At 43.7% G+C, this 16,885-nt stretch overlaps 1 protein-coding gene across 2 annotated transcripts in view; it reads right to left on the bottom strand.

Moving 5' to 3' along the window:
- pappaa (pregnancy-associated plasma protein A, pappalysin 1a) overlaps positions 1 to 781 on the bottom strand; it is a 98,361-nt gene extending 97,580 nt beyond the window's left edge. The window contains exon 1 of one of the 2 annotated variants that reach the window (XM_030436660.1): positions 1 to 781. This exon is cut by the window's left edge and continues 170 nt beyond it. In XM_030436660.1, coding sequence (XP_030292520.1) covers positions 1 to 221 — 221 coding nt within the window. In that variant the 5' untranslated portion in view covers positions 222 to 781. The other variant, XM_030436662.1, reaches the window with a different exon arrangement.
- Between the last annotated feature and the right edge of the window lie 16,104 nt (positions 782 to 16,885).

The following is a 16,885-nucleotide window of genomic DNA, read 5'->3' as shown; positions in this document are numbered from 1 at the left end:
CGCCGACGCTGGCGAAGCACCCGTCGCTCCAAGCCGGGCAAAGACCGTTTGCCCCGGGGCAGACGTGTGGCACAAGCCCCTGGGATGGTGGCTTTCGCCTCCCTAATGCGCACCAACTCCCTCTTGGATCTCCCCTTTCTCCGGACTGTCCCGCACTCTGATCCAAAACACAAGATGAGAATCACCAGGCAAGACACCCAGGGAGATGTCCAAAGTTTCATTTTTCGGGAGAGGAAATGGCAAAAAATATTTAAAATAAGAGGAAAAAATAAAAAATAAAAAATAAAACAACGGGATAACTAGAAAAAAATGTATGTCCACAATGTTCTCCTCTTTGGAATCCTCTCGAGTTTTTCCCCCTTCTCTCTGTGTTTTTTTTCTTTTCTTTTTTTACAGCGGTAGAATGTCAAAGCGTAGAAACTGTCTAAATAAACCCATAAAGCTATGCTGTTTTTCCCTCTTTATAATGCTAAGCCACGACCCCCTCTCTTAAGCAAAACTACTCTGGAGACATTCAGGGGACACAGGAATATTTGATTCATGTATGTGTTCCACGGTGCCTTTTCAATGGGTCTCATTTAGCCAAAGGGATGACTAATAAGTAATCAATCAAGAGGGGGGTCCGGCCGATGCCCCCCTCATCCCCTTTGGACGGTAGGAGTTACTCGCAGAAATCCACAGTTGTCCGCCAAGCTCTTGTCACACCTTTTTGTTGTTTCCTTTATCCTACGCGTAAAACGGCGCAAGAAATGGCACATGTTAGATCCCAAAGAAAAGTGACAGCAAGCCGACCTCTCATATTTATTTACAAAGGGGGGGGGGGGGGAAGAAAAAAAAGGGTTGAATTGTGATGAGAGATTAAAAAAAAAATACAAAAAATACAAAAAAAATAATAAAAAAAATTGGAATCCGAACTTCCCCCTGTTTTTGCGCGTGTGCCTTTGCAAAAAAAAAAAAAAAAAAAAAAAAAAAAAGAAGAAGAAGACAAGGAAAGAAAGAAAAAAAGAAAAAAGAAAAAAAAAGTTGAAATGCTACTATAATATCTGGCGGTGAGGCGAGTGAGAGGACGAGGGGCAGAGAGCTGCAGAAGTGAGCACCGCGGTCCTCACTGATTGCCCGGAGCAGAGACACTTGGAGGAGTCGGAGCCCGTCGTCCGCTTTTAGAGCCAGTTTTTCTTTCTCTAAGTCTTTTTAAGAACAACTCGTGTTTCAAATGTTCCGGGGCTGTGTGTGCCTGTGTGTGTGTGAGTGAGTTTGAGTGTGTGTGTAAGTGTGTGTGTGTGTGTGTGTGTGTGTTTTTTTTTTTTCAAAGTGGGAAGTCACACAGGTAGGCAACTCTCACTGACGGTAATTCTCTCCATGGCACATAGTGATAGGATGGTGTTTACGGAGTTTTGAAAGGCGTATATGTATCCCTCTAGCGGTTACAATTTAAACAATCCGACACTTCCACCGAGGTTCCCTCCGACAGAGGAGCACAAACCGAGGCGGACTGGTGGTGGGGGGAAGCAGGAGAGAGTCGGTTTACAGCGCTGGTTGTTCAGTGTTGAAAATCTACCCGAAGAGATCTCTGCGTTTTTTTTCTCTTTCTCTCTCCCCCCCCAACCCCTCCTTGCGTCTTAGATTCAGGCATCAAAACTACAACCCCATCCTCAGTGTGAATGTTTCACATTCACAACTAGTGGCTCCTCAGGTACCCCCACCAACCTCCCAGCCCCCCCAGCAAATAAAAAAGTTGAGTTATTACCACAAAAGTACCACGATTACATAATAAGCGACTGTTCTTGTCAGGGGTTTCATGCATTTTCTGTGATAAAACACATACAAGCACATTTCTTGGGGTCCGCGGTTTAATCTGTGTCAGTTTAGTGGTCCCTGACGAAATCAATGTTGGGCCACTTTAAAGGTGCACTATATGTGATGAATTTCAATCAGAAGAGAATAATCTTCATAGATTGATTTTCATGACTGAACAAACAGACTGACCATAAAGGACCACCCACTTTCATACTGTTTGACTTTGTTTGTATGTGGCGGACCCTGCCACCTTCCTAGCTTCACCTCCGAGTACCACATTTACGTAATATATGAAGGTTTTGGTCAGGGGTTTCATGCATTTTCTGTGATAAGAGATATAACAATGACATTTCTAGGGGTACCTGGTCTAATCCGTGTCAGTTCAACGCTCCCTGACGTAAATAAAATGGAATATGAAGTAAAGGTTGTTCCACTTTAAAGGTGCACTATGTGATTTTGAGGAATACATTTCAGAAGAGTAAAATCTTCATAGATTGAACAAACAAACTCACCTTAAAGGGTCACCCAGTTTCATACTGTTATATATGACTGTTTTGGTCAGGGGTTTCATGCATTTGATATAAAAATGACATTTCAAGGGGTCCCTGGTCTAATCTGTGTAAGTTTAGTGGACCCTGATGTGAAAAAAGTGGAATATGAAATTAAGGTTGTGCCACTTTAAAGGCGCACTATGTGGTTTTGAAGAATACATGTCAGAAGATTAAAATCTTCATCGATTGATTTTAATGACTGAACAAACAAACTGACCTTGAAGGACCACCCAGTTTCATACTGTTTGACTTTGTTTGTATGAGCCACCAAAGAGCTTGTTTATTCACGTATAGAAAAAATGTATATTTCTGAGTTTGTATTATCACCTCATTAAGATTGTATATATTCAATTTCTGAGTTTGAATTTTTTCTCCAACATCCACATAGTGCCCCCTTTAAAGATGCAGTATGTGATTTTTGGGAAGACATTTTATGCTGAAACAAACTAAATAAACAAACTCTCTTTGTTCTCATGGCTGAATAAACAAACGGACTTTAACGGACGACATCATTTCATATTGTTTCATTTTGTTTAAATTTGGCGGACCCTGCCACCTTTCTAACTTCAAACATTAATTTCCTTAGAGAACAGCTTGTTTATTCAAATATGGGAAAATATATTCTGAGTTTGTATTATGACCTTAATTATACTGTAAATATAAGTTTACCCAAACTACATAATGCCCCTTTAATTAGTGATCAAAGCTTTTATTTTGTTATCTAAAGAAGTGTATATATAAAACATGTGTTCTGTGGAATATAAACTAGTATTACACTCTGCCCACAGACTTTCAAGGAAGTCATCCGTTTCATCTGAGGTAAAGTGTGATGTGCTCTATCAAGGTAGACCTGACTGTCCCGTCAAAGTCATGTTTCCCATTTCAAAATAAAGTAAGCAGTAGATCACAGAGGTAATGGGGGAACAATGACAACGCCATAGCAATTCTTGTCCCGTCTTTACTTAACTTAATTTGATGGATCATGTGTCCTTTTCTTCTTTCTGTTTTAAAAGCCGAAGTTTGATGGTTTTAATCACCAAATGGCAATAAGTGCACTCGTGTTTTTCTCTTATTCCGCCTCACACTTCATTGACAAACGGAGCCTATCCAAATTTACTGTTATCCCACAGATTTTTGTCAGAGGAGATCTCGAGAGAAGAAGTTTACGGCTGACTCACACATCCTAATGTTTACCGACCCGTCGCCTGAGATGGATGTGAGTTTCAAAGCCACAATCCCGACTAAAGTTTATAAGCCCGCGGGGCCGGTGACGAAGCCTTCGTCAGCCCCGAGCTGCTGAGTGAAAGGAAACGATCCTTTGGTCAATGTTACTCAGGGTACATTTCGACACGGGGAGGACAACGACTCTACCTTTAATGGCTTTCCATAGAGACAGTCAGCTGGAATGTCAGTGTTTCCTCTCTGTTCTCCCGCAGTTGTTTGTTGTAAATGTGTGTTTAGACAGCCCAAAACTTGCCACCTACCATAAAGGGAAGAGAGAACAAACATTCAATATTTGCTTTCCTTTTTCATATGGTGTTGCGACTTTGGGTCGCATATTTTCTTTTGTGTCTTGAGCCGGGGGGGGGGGGCGGAATGACAGATTGAGAGGTGTTTGACCTTGAGAGTCGCCGGGAGCACAGTTTCACATGGGGCACACGTTTTAAATCTTGTCCGAGGAGACGGCGGGTAACTTTGCGGGTAACTTTGCGTGTCCGAAACCTTCGAAACCTTTGTTAACGCGCATTCTCCTCTCAGATTCGGTTGTTGTGTGGCAACACCTCCATCTAAAATGGGGGCTTTTTTTTCTTCAATTGACCTATAGTTTTTCAGCCAGAACGGGTCACGGACTTGTACAGCAATGTACTACAAGTGGATACTTGATATCAAACCTGGAGGATAAATGGAAATGCAAACCCACCCAAGGTGCCAAAGTATCATGGCGGAAGGTGGAAGACTTCTCCAGGCCTGTAATTACATTCTTCACCTGAGATCAGACTGTCACTCTCTCTCTCTCCCGTAAAGGAACATGAGTGCTGCTGGAGATAGAAAAGATGACCTAATGTCTTGCAGTCAGCATCCGTTCAGGTTGGTACACTATGTGCAGACTGAGTAGGGGGGGAACGGACAAAACCCTCTGAAACATGTTCACATAAAGGTCACCCACCATCCTTCCGTTATGCAAGGAGCTTGAGCTGAATTGTTTTAATATAGCCTTGCACCCACCACCCCAACCCCTCAGGGTGCGGACCAATCAACATGCACAAAGTTCAAACCGTGTGCCTCCCCGGCTCGACTATTTGCCGGTGGGAGAGCGTCACAATATCTCTGATTATCTTCTTTTTTTCTAAGCAGGCTGATTCCCAGTTGTTCCTGGATTTGATGGTCCAGGAAGACAACATCCCATCTTAACCCAATGACCCGTGACGGTCCATGTCACGGAGCCCCTGTGCAATTCTGCAAATCCCACTGCAAATCTGAGTCAGACCGGCAAGTAGAACCGCTGCTTTCAGAGGGGCATGATGCCGAGATCAGTCAGGGGTCAGCAGTGAATAAGGCAGCGCCGGACAAATGCAAAACCTCTGACACCGTCCAATGTGATCGGTACATCTGAACAAAACCATGACGATAATCTCTTTTTTTTCAAAACCTAGATGAAAACGCAGGAGACCATCAATTATTTGTGTCACGTTATCCAACCTTTTTGTCGCACGACTGCCTCTAATGTCCATCCTTCTGTCAGATGTCAAATAAAAAGCTGTGTGGCTTTTATATGGATATAATATAAAGAGTTCCAACAGTAGATGACACTGTCGGGATTATCCCCGTTCATTATCTGAATGCGTGCAAACATTTTTTGGGCTTTTCTCTCTCTTGCCGCTCACTTTTGACCCAGAGAGATTACATCTGCACTGTCCAAAAATAAACAGCTTGTTGATATGGCTAAAAATGCGATTGCGGAGCTCAGGAAGTCGGTATTCAACAGGGGAATGTGGGCAATTGATGGCTCTTAAAATGCTTTTAATGCTTAAAAAAGGTAAATTAAAAAAGACAGACGATATTAGGTTTCTCTAATAGCTTGGCCCCATCCTCAAACTTTATATCTCCCGTGGGTAATGCGGCCATCGCTGTCTCCCTATCACTCCTGTTTAGAGAAAAGTGGTTGCAGCATTGTACAATAATCCCACTACGTCATCAGAGTGACTGCGGAGCAGTGCGAGTCAAATGGGAAAAAAACATTGTCCTATAATCCATTAATGCACCCGGCTTAATCTGTGACTGTGGCTGTTCTAAAGTGCAAACCTAAATGCTTTCGCCTTATTTTTGTGTGTGTGTGTGTGTGTGTGTGTGTGCGTGTGGATGATCTGTGGAGTAGAACGATATACGCTTGATCGTCAACAATGTCGACACATTTAAAAGAATAATGCAGATTAGGTTTACAGTAAATATGGGGGGAATTTTTCAACGTGGAAGGAAAAATAAAAGCAGCGGCGACAATAGATTTCAACAATAGTGGACGGGGGGCTCTTTCTAAACGTAATGCCGTTACAGAACAGCCATTAAAGCCCTTAAGAGTATAATCCCGTGCTACCTACAAACTCATACCCGGTGGAATTTCTCTTTTTTTAGTGGTTCCATGAAAACCGTCACGCAGGCGGTTTCTGATAAAATGAGAAAAAAAGAAGAAAGAAAGCACTTCCCGATGAGACGGAGGTGTTGTTTGTTACTTTTAAAACAGAATATCGCAAAAGATTACAGAAAATGTATATACGTAGGGGCGTAAATCGGGTTTAATCTCGTCTAATGCGTATGACAGCTGTCATTTATATGCGCTTAGCATGGAAGGGGCAGCCAGTTCAGCCGCACACGAGGCCGGGCTGCTATATGTGAACGCTGGAAAATAGAGAAACGTGTTGTGGCTTTCATATAAAAACAAATTCAGCAGTAAAAGGTGAAATATTCGTAGCAGGGAGACGTCAGATTACCGTCCGCTGTGATGCCGTACGATCAATAAAGTGATGTATTTTCTTGGTGAAAAATTGAATTGTCTGTTATTAGATCTTATTCAGGATGAATTAGTGACGTCTACTAGCAAAACGGATCATCTCAAATCAGACAGAAGAGACCTTCGTAGATCAAAGGGGACGTTGACTCTTGCGTCCTACTTTTATGTCTGCAGTTGAATTGCCTCTCTGAAGTGTATTTGCATCACCATCCGTAGATACATGACATTCTAGTCTTTTTTTATATATATATGTCACCCTCATCCCACCACCCAAACTTCCTCCCTTGCTACATCATTTATTAGTCATAGCTTCCAGCTGTACAGGAGCAACAGAAAAGAGAATGTGACTGTTGTATCTCCGCCTCGAGCTTTTTTTCTCACCGCAGAGAGAATCCCGTCCCTCTACACCCCCGGTCGGACTACATCTGTCCACTTATCTGCACCTTTAAGGCAGATTTTTCGTTTGTCAAATTACAACCGTTCCTCGGAGCAAGAGGTGGTTTTCTTCCCCCCTTGTGAGACCAAACTGTGAGATTATACGTAGCTTTAAGTTATTGCAACAACCTTAGTTGACTTTTGGCATCTCGCGCCACAAAGGAACCGCTCTCTCTTCAGTACTACGCACGAATGGCTATATGCTTAACCACACAGCAACTGATTCAGTTATATAACAGCGCAGCGGGGCTAACCGAGGCAACATATACAGTATCATTTCATGCAGTCAGATATAAATCATTCCCACGAAGACGGAGAAACACGCAATTTCGCTAAAGTTCTCTGTCTGCATTTGTGTTTCAGATTATTGACTTAATGGTTTTTTTTGTCTTCATTGTACTTGTAGTTAAATGTTGGTTGTAAAAACAATGCCATAATACTTTACTGCCAGCATATGCTACACTTTGTGGTTGAATGAGTACATCAGTTTGACAAACTGAGCTTCTCATGTCCTCGCTTAGCCTTGGCTGGGAGAGCTCAACTGTGTTGCAGCTTACTTTACTCTGTGATCGTCACCGTGACTATGAAGTAAATAAATGCATAAGAGAGTTGTAGGCTTTGGCTTTGGTCATGTTTTTAAAAGCTTTCTGCGACTTAACTCTTTCACATTTGTCAGTTTTTTGGGGGCACCACCAAAGGAATGTCAAATGTATCCACACTGGCTAAGTTATATAAACAATTCAGTAGAATTTAACGCAATGTTGCCTCCGTACATGCCAAAGTTCTGGGTTACACCCCGCCTTTCCGAAACCCCGCTGTTCCGAACATAGACTTCAATTCATCGTAATGGCGGGGTTTCCCTCTTTTTTCAAAGACCCCGCTATTCCGAAAAGTCGATTGGGGAAACCCCTCCATTCCGAAACCCCCCCACTCCGAACTAACCCTTACCTTAACCCACTTCAGAAATGTGTGGGCGGCTGGAAGTGGGGATGTCAGCACCACGGATAGCGGTGTTTAATTTCGGAACAGCTGTGTTTTGGGGGGAGGGTCGGAACAGCGGTGTGTCGGAGTGGGGGGTTTCTAATTTTTCATCTTACGTTACAATCCGCTCACATATGGCCGGTGATGAACGCATGTAAAGTGCTACAAATTGATACACAGAGCTCCTTTTAAAGGTGCAATGTGTAAGAACTTTGGTTTTAAAATTCAAAAATTAACTGAAATTGTCCACAGAATGCAATGAAGTAACAGTTTTGACGTTATGTTGTGTACACCTGCATGTTGTGTTGCAAAGATATCTACTGAAGTTAGCGTGCTAAGCAGCTAGCTCTTAGCCAGTCTGTACCTCAGGAGGCCGTGGTCTAATGGTAAACAACACCAACAGCTTACGAGTTAACATAAGATGCAGTTAGCAGCAGTTAGCCGTTACCCTGGCGATATGCTTCCAACTATTTTGCTTTTTGGTTTGAAAAATGGGCAATTCTTAAATATTGCACCCTTGCAAAGTACAATTTGAGTATATGATGTTGTGTTACAGGAATTCTTTGTCTAACCCCCAAAGTTAGAGCTACACTTTTCAGTCAGACACCTCAGGAAATACAGAACCACGCTGCACATCACATCATTGCCTATATATGTAAATGTGCATGAGGAGTGTGTTCCCCATCATCCTCACATCATGGATTTTAGCGGCTGTTGTGAGCTGTGCGGTAAACAATAACCCATTATGGGTCCCCGACTGCAACCAAGGCTTGCCCTCAGTTTAACTCTGCTGCTTGTGGGGAAGAATTATACGTGCAGGGGAGCAGAGTACGGCACAGTCAGCACACCACCGCTTGCCACCACTACTGCCCCTCCGTCTAGACGTTAGAGCACGTCCATATGGAGATGGTTAAAAAGCTCATTAGCCGGCCTACTTGAAATACAGTTGCAGTGACGCTTGTCCATAAAAACACAAAGTAGAGTGGTTTCTGCAGTGGTATTAACCAGGTTGAAGCATCAAGCCCCCAGGACTGACAACAATTTGGCGCAGGCCTCCGGTTCACCAAACGATGGCTGAAACGGCATGCTTTCCAAGAAAGGAAGAAGGACAGAAATGATTTCTTGGAAGAGTTTTGGACCTTTTTGCATGAGGTAGTCTGATCCACTGGGTGAGGAAGAGCGGAAAAATGTCTGGTAAGGTGAATGGATGGCCCACTGGAAGAAAAGCAATGGCTTGGTCTTATTAAAAAACATTTAGGGTGACCAGAAGGATTGCTTTAGGGCAAAGAAAGATTTGAGGAAGATGGTGCAAAGACCAAATTCATGCGGCAGCCGTTCCTGGTTTGTCACTGCTGAATTTTTCAGCATTAAGTTAACACATTGAACTCATTGAACTAAAACTCCCCCTTCCTTTACTCGCACATAAAACAAAGTTTATATGTGTTGGCTTTCACATTGTAAAATACACCCATAAAAATGATTATTTATGGTATATCTGACCCCTTTTGACTTATGGAGCGCTGCAGATTAAAGTACCTTATGCCTTTTCAACACCTACTGCACAGTCAAATACATGTACATAGGCTTGATTTAGGCTAATTAGGGAACCTGATACCATAGGGGGAAATTTTACTTAATTGTGCAAAAAGCTATTTCACTGCCTCCTTTAGATTTGCTAGAAAAATTTAACCCCATGAAGATTCTGCCACATTTTTTACATCGATGTAGGTAAAACGTGTCTTAAACCATATCCCAATCCGGATCAAATCATTTGATTCAGTTAACAGTCACCTTTTGTACCTTTCAAGCTGCTAAAGAACAAAACTTATCCCCTCAGCTACACAACGTTTACAGGCTCTTTCTCATAGACGGTACAAAACATGGACGTAGGCCTCCATGTAGGCATCGACTTACTCCACGGAGGTGGAGCACAGACTTCTTGGACGGTCCGTCGGTAGAATTGGCCGTGCGGTATGACACAATATTTGTCTGATATTTGCATGAAAAACTCACCAAAGAGGCACCAACATGGGTGAGTGGTCAAGTTCAGTGTCGGGAAGTAGCTGAGGTTAAGCCAAGCAGAGCTAGCCTGTCATTAGCTGTCACTCAATGGCCGTTCCCTCGGTTGTGAATATCTTTGAATCTGCAGTTGTCACGAACAGGAGAGTAGAGCATTTTTTTTTTGTACCAGGCTGATAACATGTTTATTTCTGCTGGAAAGTTTTAACGTGTGCTCTTACGGTGATCGACTTGCTTGTGGAGCAACCCTCAGGTGGCCGTTCAAGGAACTGCATTTTTCTGCACTTCTGGAGGTTGCCATTTGTTCTTTCTACTCATTTTTGGGAAGTGTAAGCCCCACAATAAAAGCCCTGGTAAGCCCACTGCATGATTCCTACCCAGCAAAAGACAGACAGATACTGTTAGCAACTAGCTTGTGGACTTATTGGAGCATTTAGCAATTTAAAGGGGCATACAGTCTTTGATTTCCCTCAGGAGTTGGCTAAAGGAGAGTGAATACTGAACTTACTCCAACTTACTATTTTCTTTTCGAGCACAAAGACTAATAGCTTTAACAGATTATGTCAAATCTGGAGTTCGCGGTTGTAAGAATGGTCGTAAAAAATTCAAGAAAGGACTTAAATTTTTGATGTCCCACTATTAGATCATTTTCAACGATCTGAAAACTTCATCAAATTACTGTGTACACTCGCACAATGGCTGCACAGGGCTGCACATGAGGCTCTTGGGGGATGAATCAAATTTGACAGCAGCGACCACAGAGCAGCGGCGGCACTGTGAAGCACGAAGGGGAGAAAACCTCAAACATTACAGATGAAAGATATGTAGATAACAACTGTCACTGCAGCTCAAGCCGGCTGAAACTTCCGCGGAGCTTGCCACGGCACGAAGCGGTCCATCCAAACGGAAGCGCCTGCGACATGGAGGTCAGTAGGGCATCACGTCGTTGCAGGGCGACCTAATGTAGTGACAAACAGAAGGGGAATCATCAGAGAGAGCACAGGATGTCCCGCTGGTTTGCTGTTCAGTCTGCAAAATATTGGGAAACTGAAAGGAACAGTTGCGATCGGGGTAAAAAAAATGACTCAACGGCGGTCAAGAGTTGGAACAGACCTATGCAAGTTAAACATTCTCTCAAGCATCCTTTGTGAGCGCGAATCAAAGCTTCACACCCAATAAACTTTTCTCTTTATTGATACAAACCGAGCCTCGTTGCACAACATCTCTGAGGCTGTGTGTTTTTCGCTGGCGCGCCATGTTTGCACTCATGCGAACGATCAAAGCAAAACTACAGTGTGCGCCAAACGCTTATGAAGAACAGGATTCATAGGGCGGTGCCAGGGTAACGTACTGCATACGTGTACGAGCATGCGCGGCCGTGTTTACCTGTGAGAGTGGATTGCTCGCTGTGGATGGAGGGCGGGTTGTACCTGAGAGCAGATATGGAAACGGCGATCGGAACAACATTTTTTTTTTCCAGAATTGCTTTAAAAGTGACAAAGTGCTTTTTCAACCAGAGCGAAAGAAACAAAGTGAATCCTCGGCGTTTAGACATTTTGAAACCGACACGTGAACGTCTCAGAGGGTCTTTAGGCGACTACAACCAAGAGGAAAAAATGTCAGGAATGTCTAGAATGCGTCTGTAAACAACATTAACCCAATGCAGTGGACTTGGTGAGGAACACATACGCCTATTTCCGTTCGGGGTGTGTCGTAAAATGATCGAAGCGGCTCGCCGGGGTTGTGTAAACAACGCAGACTGTGCTCGCTGTGGACACAGTGCGCTGCGTAGGACGTAATATATGTTTCGCTCGGGGGGCCAGGGAAAAGGAAATAAACATAATGCGTTTAGTCAGTAAGCAGGAAAACACATGCTGCAGCATAAGTAAACAATGCATAATGTTACACTGAGATGAGCAAACAATGAGCACGTGCTGATTTCGCAGTCAACAATGCAATGCCGCACCTTAATGTGTCTGGGCCAAACAATGCAAAAGCCGATTATGCAAATTGGGGTTATCGAGGGCACCGCGATGTAACAATGGCACCGAGTTGATTGAGCCGGGCTGTGTGTGTGCGTACGCTACCCATCCCCTTGGGTTTCTTTTTTTTTCCCCACAGATGCCCTTCCCCGAAAACCCCCTATCCTACGCTCTCTGTCCTGAGGCCTCATTATAGGCGCTGCTGTCAATCAGAAGGTCAAGGGTCACGGCAGAGGATCAGCTTGATCAATACCCCCCGGCCTGATCAATCAACTTGTCTTTCCGCCTCCACCAATAAGATGCCGGCGTCCGTCAAAACAAAGGAGCGAGAGGGACGAGAATGCCAGAAAGAATTAGTGAGGAGTAAGAGAAAGGGAGAATGTAAACCAGCCTGCCTCACTGAACAAATCCCAGAAGCTGCTTTTTTTTTTTTTTCCCTCAGTTTAAGAATGACATTGTCAAGGACTAGGACATTGATGAGTGGTGTGCGTCATCATGATGCACCTGTAATGCCCCTGGGGTCCCTCTGTGTTCGCTCCAGATCTGTAGACACCTTGTGGGAGATTTAGATCTGTGGCTGCATGGTGATCAGTTTTATCGTGGCAAAAACACACACACACACACACACACACATCTTACACCGATCATCTTTGTCTTCTTTAGTGCTTTAGTGGTAGCAATAATATATGCTCATCTCGAATCCCTACAGCAGAAAAAAAAAACCCCTGCTTTCTACAAAATAACTCAAACAATTAAGCTTTACGATTACAAAAAGCATACTTCCATTTAATTATAAATCACCTTCTTTCATACATCCAAATTACTGGACTCGGGCGGCCTCTTCTCGTTTTCCTTTTAGCAGATGCAGAGTTAAGAAAATTGAAATGATCCATTAGCTTTGATTATCAAACAGGCTTAATAAATGGGTCATTTTTCAGTATCCTCTCAAATTAAAATTGCCCAGTGTGTATTTTCAATTGAGCGTCTGCTCCTGTGCCAAGGAATTATTTTCCCCGAGGAATCATTCCAGCCACCACGTAGTTACAAATCATGGAAATGAGATGATGGAATATAGAATAGAGAGGGGCGCTGCTGATGCTAAATCATTAAAAATGTACTTTCTTTACCTCAGCTCTGGAGCGACACCTCACTTGACATTAGTTGGCAGACAGCCAAGCATAAAGAGCGGAGGCGGCCCGGGCTGGTCTGTGGTAAAAGATAATTCCTTTAAAACTATGGGCAATATCCTAACAACATAGTCATGACACGCAGCGATAAAACAGATTTAAAAGGTTTGTAATACAATTTGACTGCTCTAAAAATCAGGCGGGACAGTGTGCTTTAACGACGATGCCGCGACGTCCAGAAGGAGGAAGTCACTCACAAAAAACTACTTTCACCTCACGACTCTATTAGCTCCGGATCAAATAACACAAATGCTTCAATTATGCTCGGTTAGCGAAGATAAAAACGTTAAACATATCAACCAACCGTATCCCATAAGAGATAATGAAATCCAAAAATAAAATGAACTTTCAGATGAGATGGTGAATCGAGCACCAGACTCTTCATCTGCTCTATTTAAGTCCTGTTTTGTTTTTGTTTTTTTTATCTGATTCATTTATGTTTCAGGATCTAAAATGAAAATACAATTGCGACATGAAACATCCAATCATGAGTCATCAAATACTCCCAGTTGAAACAATGTGGGGGGATTAATAAACAGGAAATATGCTTGTTTACCATCCGACAGTCGAATGAGAAGATTTACACCAGTTTCAAGCCTGTATGCTACATTCAAAGCTACATCTTGGAGAAGGTTAGCTTAGCTTAGCATAAAGACTTCAAGCAAAGAGGGGACACAACTGGCCCGGCTCTGTCCATATATAAAGTATCTGAATTAAAATCTACCTAGCACCACCTCTAAATGGGCGGGTGCTATGTGTGCTATGTGACTGTTTCTTTGCCGAAGGCGGCGATTTCCTCGACTCTCCGCCACGCTCAACTACAAAAAGGTGTGTAAGATAACCATCGGAGAAACTTCAACTTGCCATTTATATACTTCCATTTTTGCACAGATAAAAACAAAAGAGATGTAACATGCTAATCTGTGAGCTTTGGAGCTAACTGCTTACCCCCTGCTTCCAATCCATATGCTAAGCTAGGTTAAAAGACTGCTGGACCTAGCTTCAAGTTTGAGACACATATGAGAGTGAACCATACAATCATGATTCATAAAATCTGTCCAGTTGAAACACTGCGGAAATAAGAAGCAAGCCAGTCAGATGTCAAATGTAAAGCCTGAACTTTAATGACAGTTAGGTTTAGCTTAGCTTAGCGCAAATACTTGAAGTGGGAGGAAGCAGCTGGCGTAGCTCTGACCAAACATTAAAAAAACAAAACGAAAACTGACTCCTTTTTATTTTTTAGATTAGGAGCCAGGCTAGCTTCTCCCCCATGCATCCAGTCTGTATGCTAAGCTAAGCTAAGCTAAAATCAGCTACAGGCTGTTGGACCGGACCATGTGTGTTTAATCGACACACACGAGAGCTGTATCAATCCTCTTGTTCAACTCTCGACGTGTTAAACGTTTTTTACTCTAGCGAGCTGTCAGCACACCCCGAGGGGCCTGTGTCTGAACAACTAGTTTCGGGGGGAAGAAGTTTGAAAAAGGCGCAGCAGACGGCGAACTGATCGAGCAGCTGAAAACTGTGCAGACGCTACAGAGGAGAGACAAACCAGGGGAGCTGCAAAAAGAAAAAAGAAAAACCAGCAGCAGAAGGAACAGATTGTATAATAAGCCAAGACAGAGGAGTTGATTACTTTCAACTTGTGACATTTTGTAATAATTTCCCAGCCAAATAACACAATTTCACTGCTGTGTGCAGTGTTACTTGTCAAGCCTTTCGGTTCTCTCGGTGCGGAGTAATTGTTGTGTATAGAAATTATGTAGGGGGGGGGGAATACTTAACAAAAGGCAGAGTTGGGTCGGTAACAGAAACAGGGATATGCCCTGGCAAATAACGATGTTTCTGAAGACCAGCGTCAGAAATCCTGACTGTGGCAGTTTAACGAAAAGGGCAATTTACATTTTTTGCACATAACAAATGAGCCTGTTTCCAGAAGCACCAGAATAAACGGGCTTCATGTAAACGTCCTAAAAATTCAGGTTTGGATGTGTGTCCTCCTCTTGTCATTGTCTTCAAGCTGTCTGAAATTGCATGGCGATGGGCTGGATGTGCTCCCCAGATCATGACGACGATTAATAAATAATAACGGTGAGATCAGGGGGAACATCACTGAAGGGGCTATTTATATCCGCAGAGCAAATTTAACCTTGACCTCCTTTTTCACAGTGACCACACTTGCCTTTTCTCAAGCCAAGAGTCAAACATCATATTTTCACACTTCTGCGTCATCTCATAACTCTGACTTAGATATGAAATATTCAAATGCTGCTCTGCCCGCTGTAATGGCCAGTGAAATTCCTCATCGGGAGCCTTGCAGGACTGTGCGCTCTTTGTTCCAGGGGAGGATGTTGCCAGCACCTGCAAGCTGGAACGTGTGAGGTGTGCAAAAAGAAAAAAAATAACACACCTGGACAATCATCATGTGTGTCAGTGAAGGCGTCGTTGTGCGCTTTACAATCACGTTGTGTCATAGGTGGCTTTTGGGCAGAGCTGGGTACTCTGAGAGGCGCGTGAGAGGAAGCAAGGTCGATCTTTTAGGCCTACTGTGGGAACTGATTTCAATCCGAGTCAGTGTATGATGTGCGTGTGTGCGTACATATGCGCAGGTGTGCAGGAGGAGCAGAGGCAGGACGAACAGACAGGCACACCGGGTGCCTGTGAGGTCAGGGGCTAGGTGGAGTGTTAGCGGGAACGACACCTGACAGCGACTGGGAGGATGCGCCCTGGCAGTTCTGTACATTCATGTCACTACTGATAAAAGTCAGCACCTGCTGAGCAGGAGAAACTACAGTGCCGGTGCCACCGGGTCCTCCATACAGGACAGGGAGAGGAGGATGTGAACACTTCCTTCCGCCTGTCCTTCCGTGTCCCTACAGTGCTCACTGAGCAGACAAGTCGGGACAGCTGTGATGGCCATTGGTTGGGCAGGGGTGAAGGTGCCAACCTTGTCAATGCCAGAGGTGGGAGCAAGGCTACATGGCACCGCCCAGTTTGGGCTTGGAAAAGGAAACCTGGATGCCTCTCTTTTGGTTGTGTAACAGCCAAGGGCAGAGGGAAGTCTGCAGAACTTTCTCAGTCACTGCTAATGTAGCTGGACGGCGACATGTGTCTTACTGGGACGAGGAAAAACAATCAGATGTAGGATCTGAATTTTTTTAAAGGCTCGGCGTGAGAAAAACTAGCTGAGGTGTAGCGGTGCAGATGGTGAACCTGAAGGAAGGTGAACTGCGTATGATTTATGTCTATCAACTTCTGCATCTGTTTTTCCGCGCTTGATTCCTCTCTGTCCATAAAACACACAAATCCTTCAGATCAAAAAGCTCAAGTGTGAGGTCAGCTGGTAAAGCATGCAGTCTATGTAGAGAGGCTGTGTCCTCACCTGAGTGACCCAGGGTCCAAAGCTAACTTGTGGCCTTTTGGCTGAATGTCACTACCCCTTTCACTTCCACTGTAGTCACTATTCAGCAGCACTATCCCAAATGCCTAAAAGAAAAGTCCAAATTACCTCAAACTTGTCTCCCTTCTTTCATTTTGGAGCTGGAGGTGGATGATTGTCTAGTTGTAGTAAATTTATTGTATAACCTCATAAACACAAGCATTAAAGCAAATTATTGTATAGGCTTCTGGCTGTCTTTGTAACCTGGAGCTCTGCAGCATGGCAGTGTTTAAAAGCAACGCCAGTGCAATATAATGCAATCCTACCTAATCCTACCTTACCTAATGTCCTCAATCTATGTTCACTTCTGTAGTGTCGCTAGCATTTCTATTATTCTGTAGTGGTGCACACACTGTGGCTGATAAAAAGCCAGATACTGCCACCTAGTGGTCAGATACGAGAACACAGAGGGGACCCCCCCCCCCCCCCCCCCCCTTTACATTTAGCTGCTGCTGCATTTACCACACTTCCAATGCAGCCAAGAGCCC

The sequence above is a fragment of the Sparus aurata genome, chromosome 12, assembly GCF_900880675.1.
Source record: "Sparus aurata chromosome 12, fSpaAur1.1, whole genome shotgun sequence".
Taxonomy (NCBI): Eukaryota; Metazoa; Chordata; class Actinopteri; order Spariformes; family Sparidae; genus Sparus; species Sparus aurata.
This window is presented reverse-complemented; position numbering and strand designations above follow the sequence as displayed.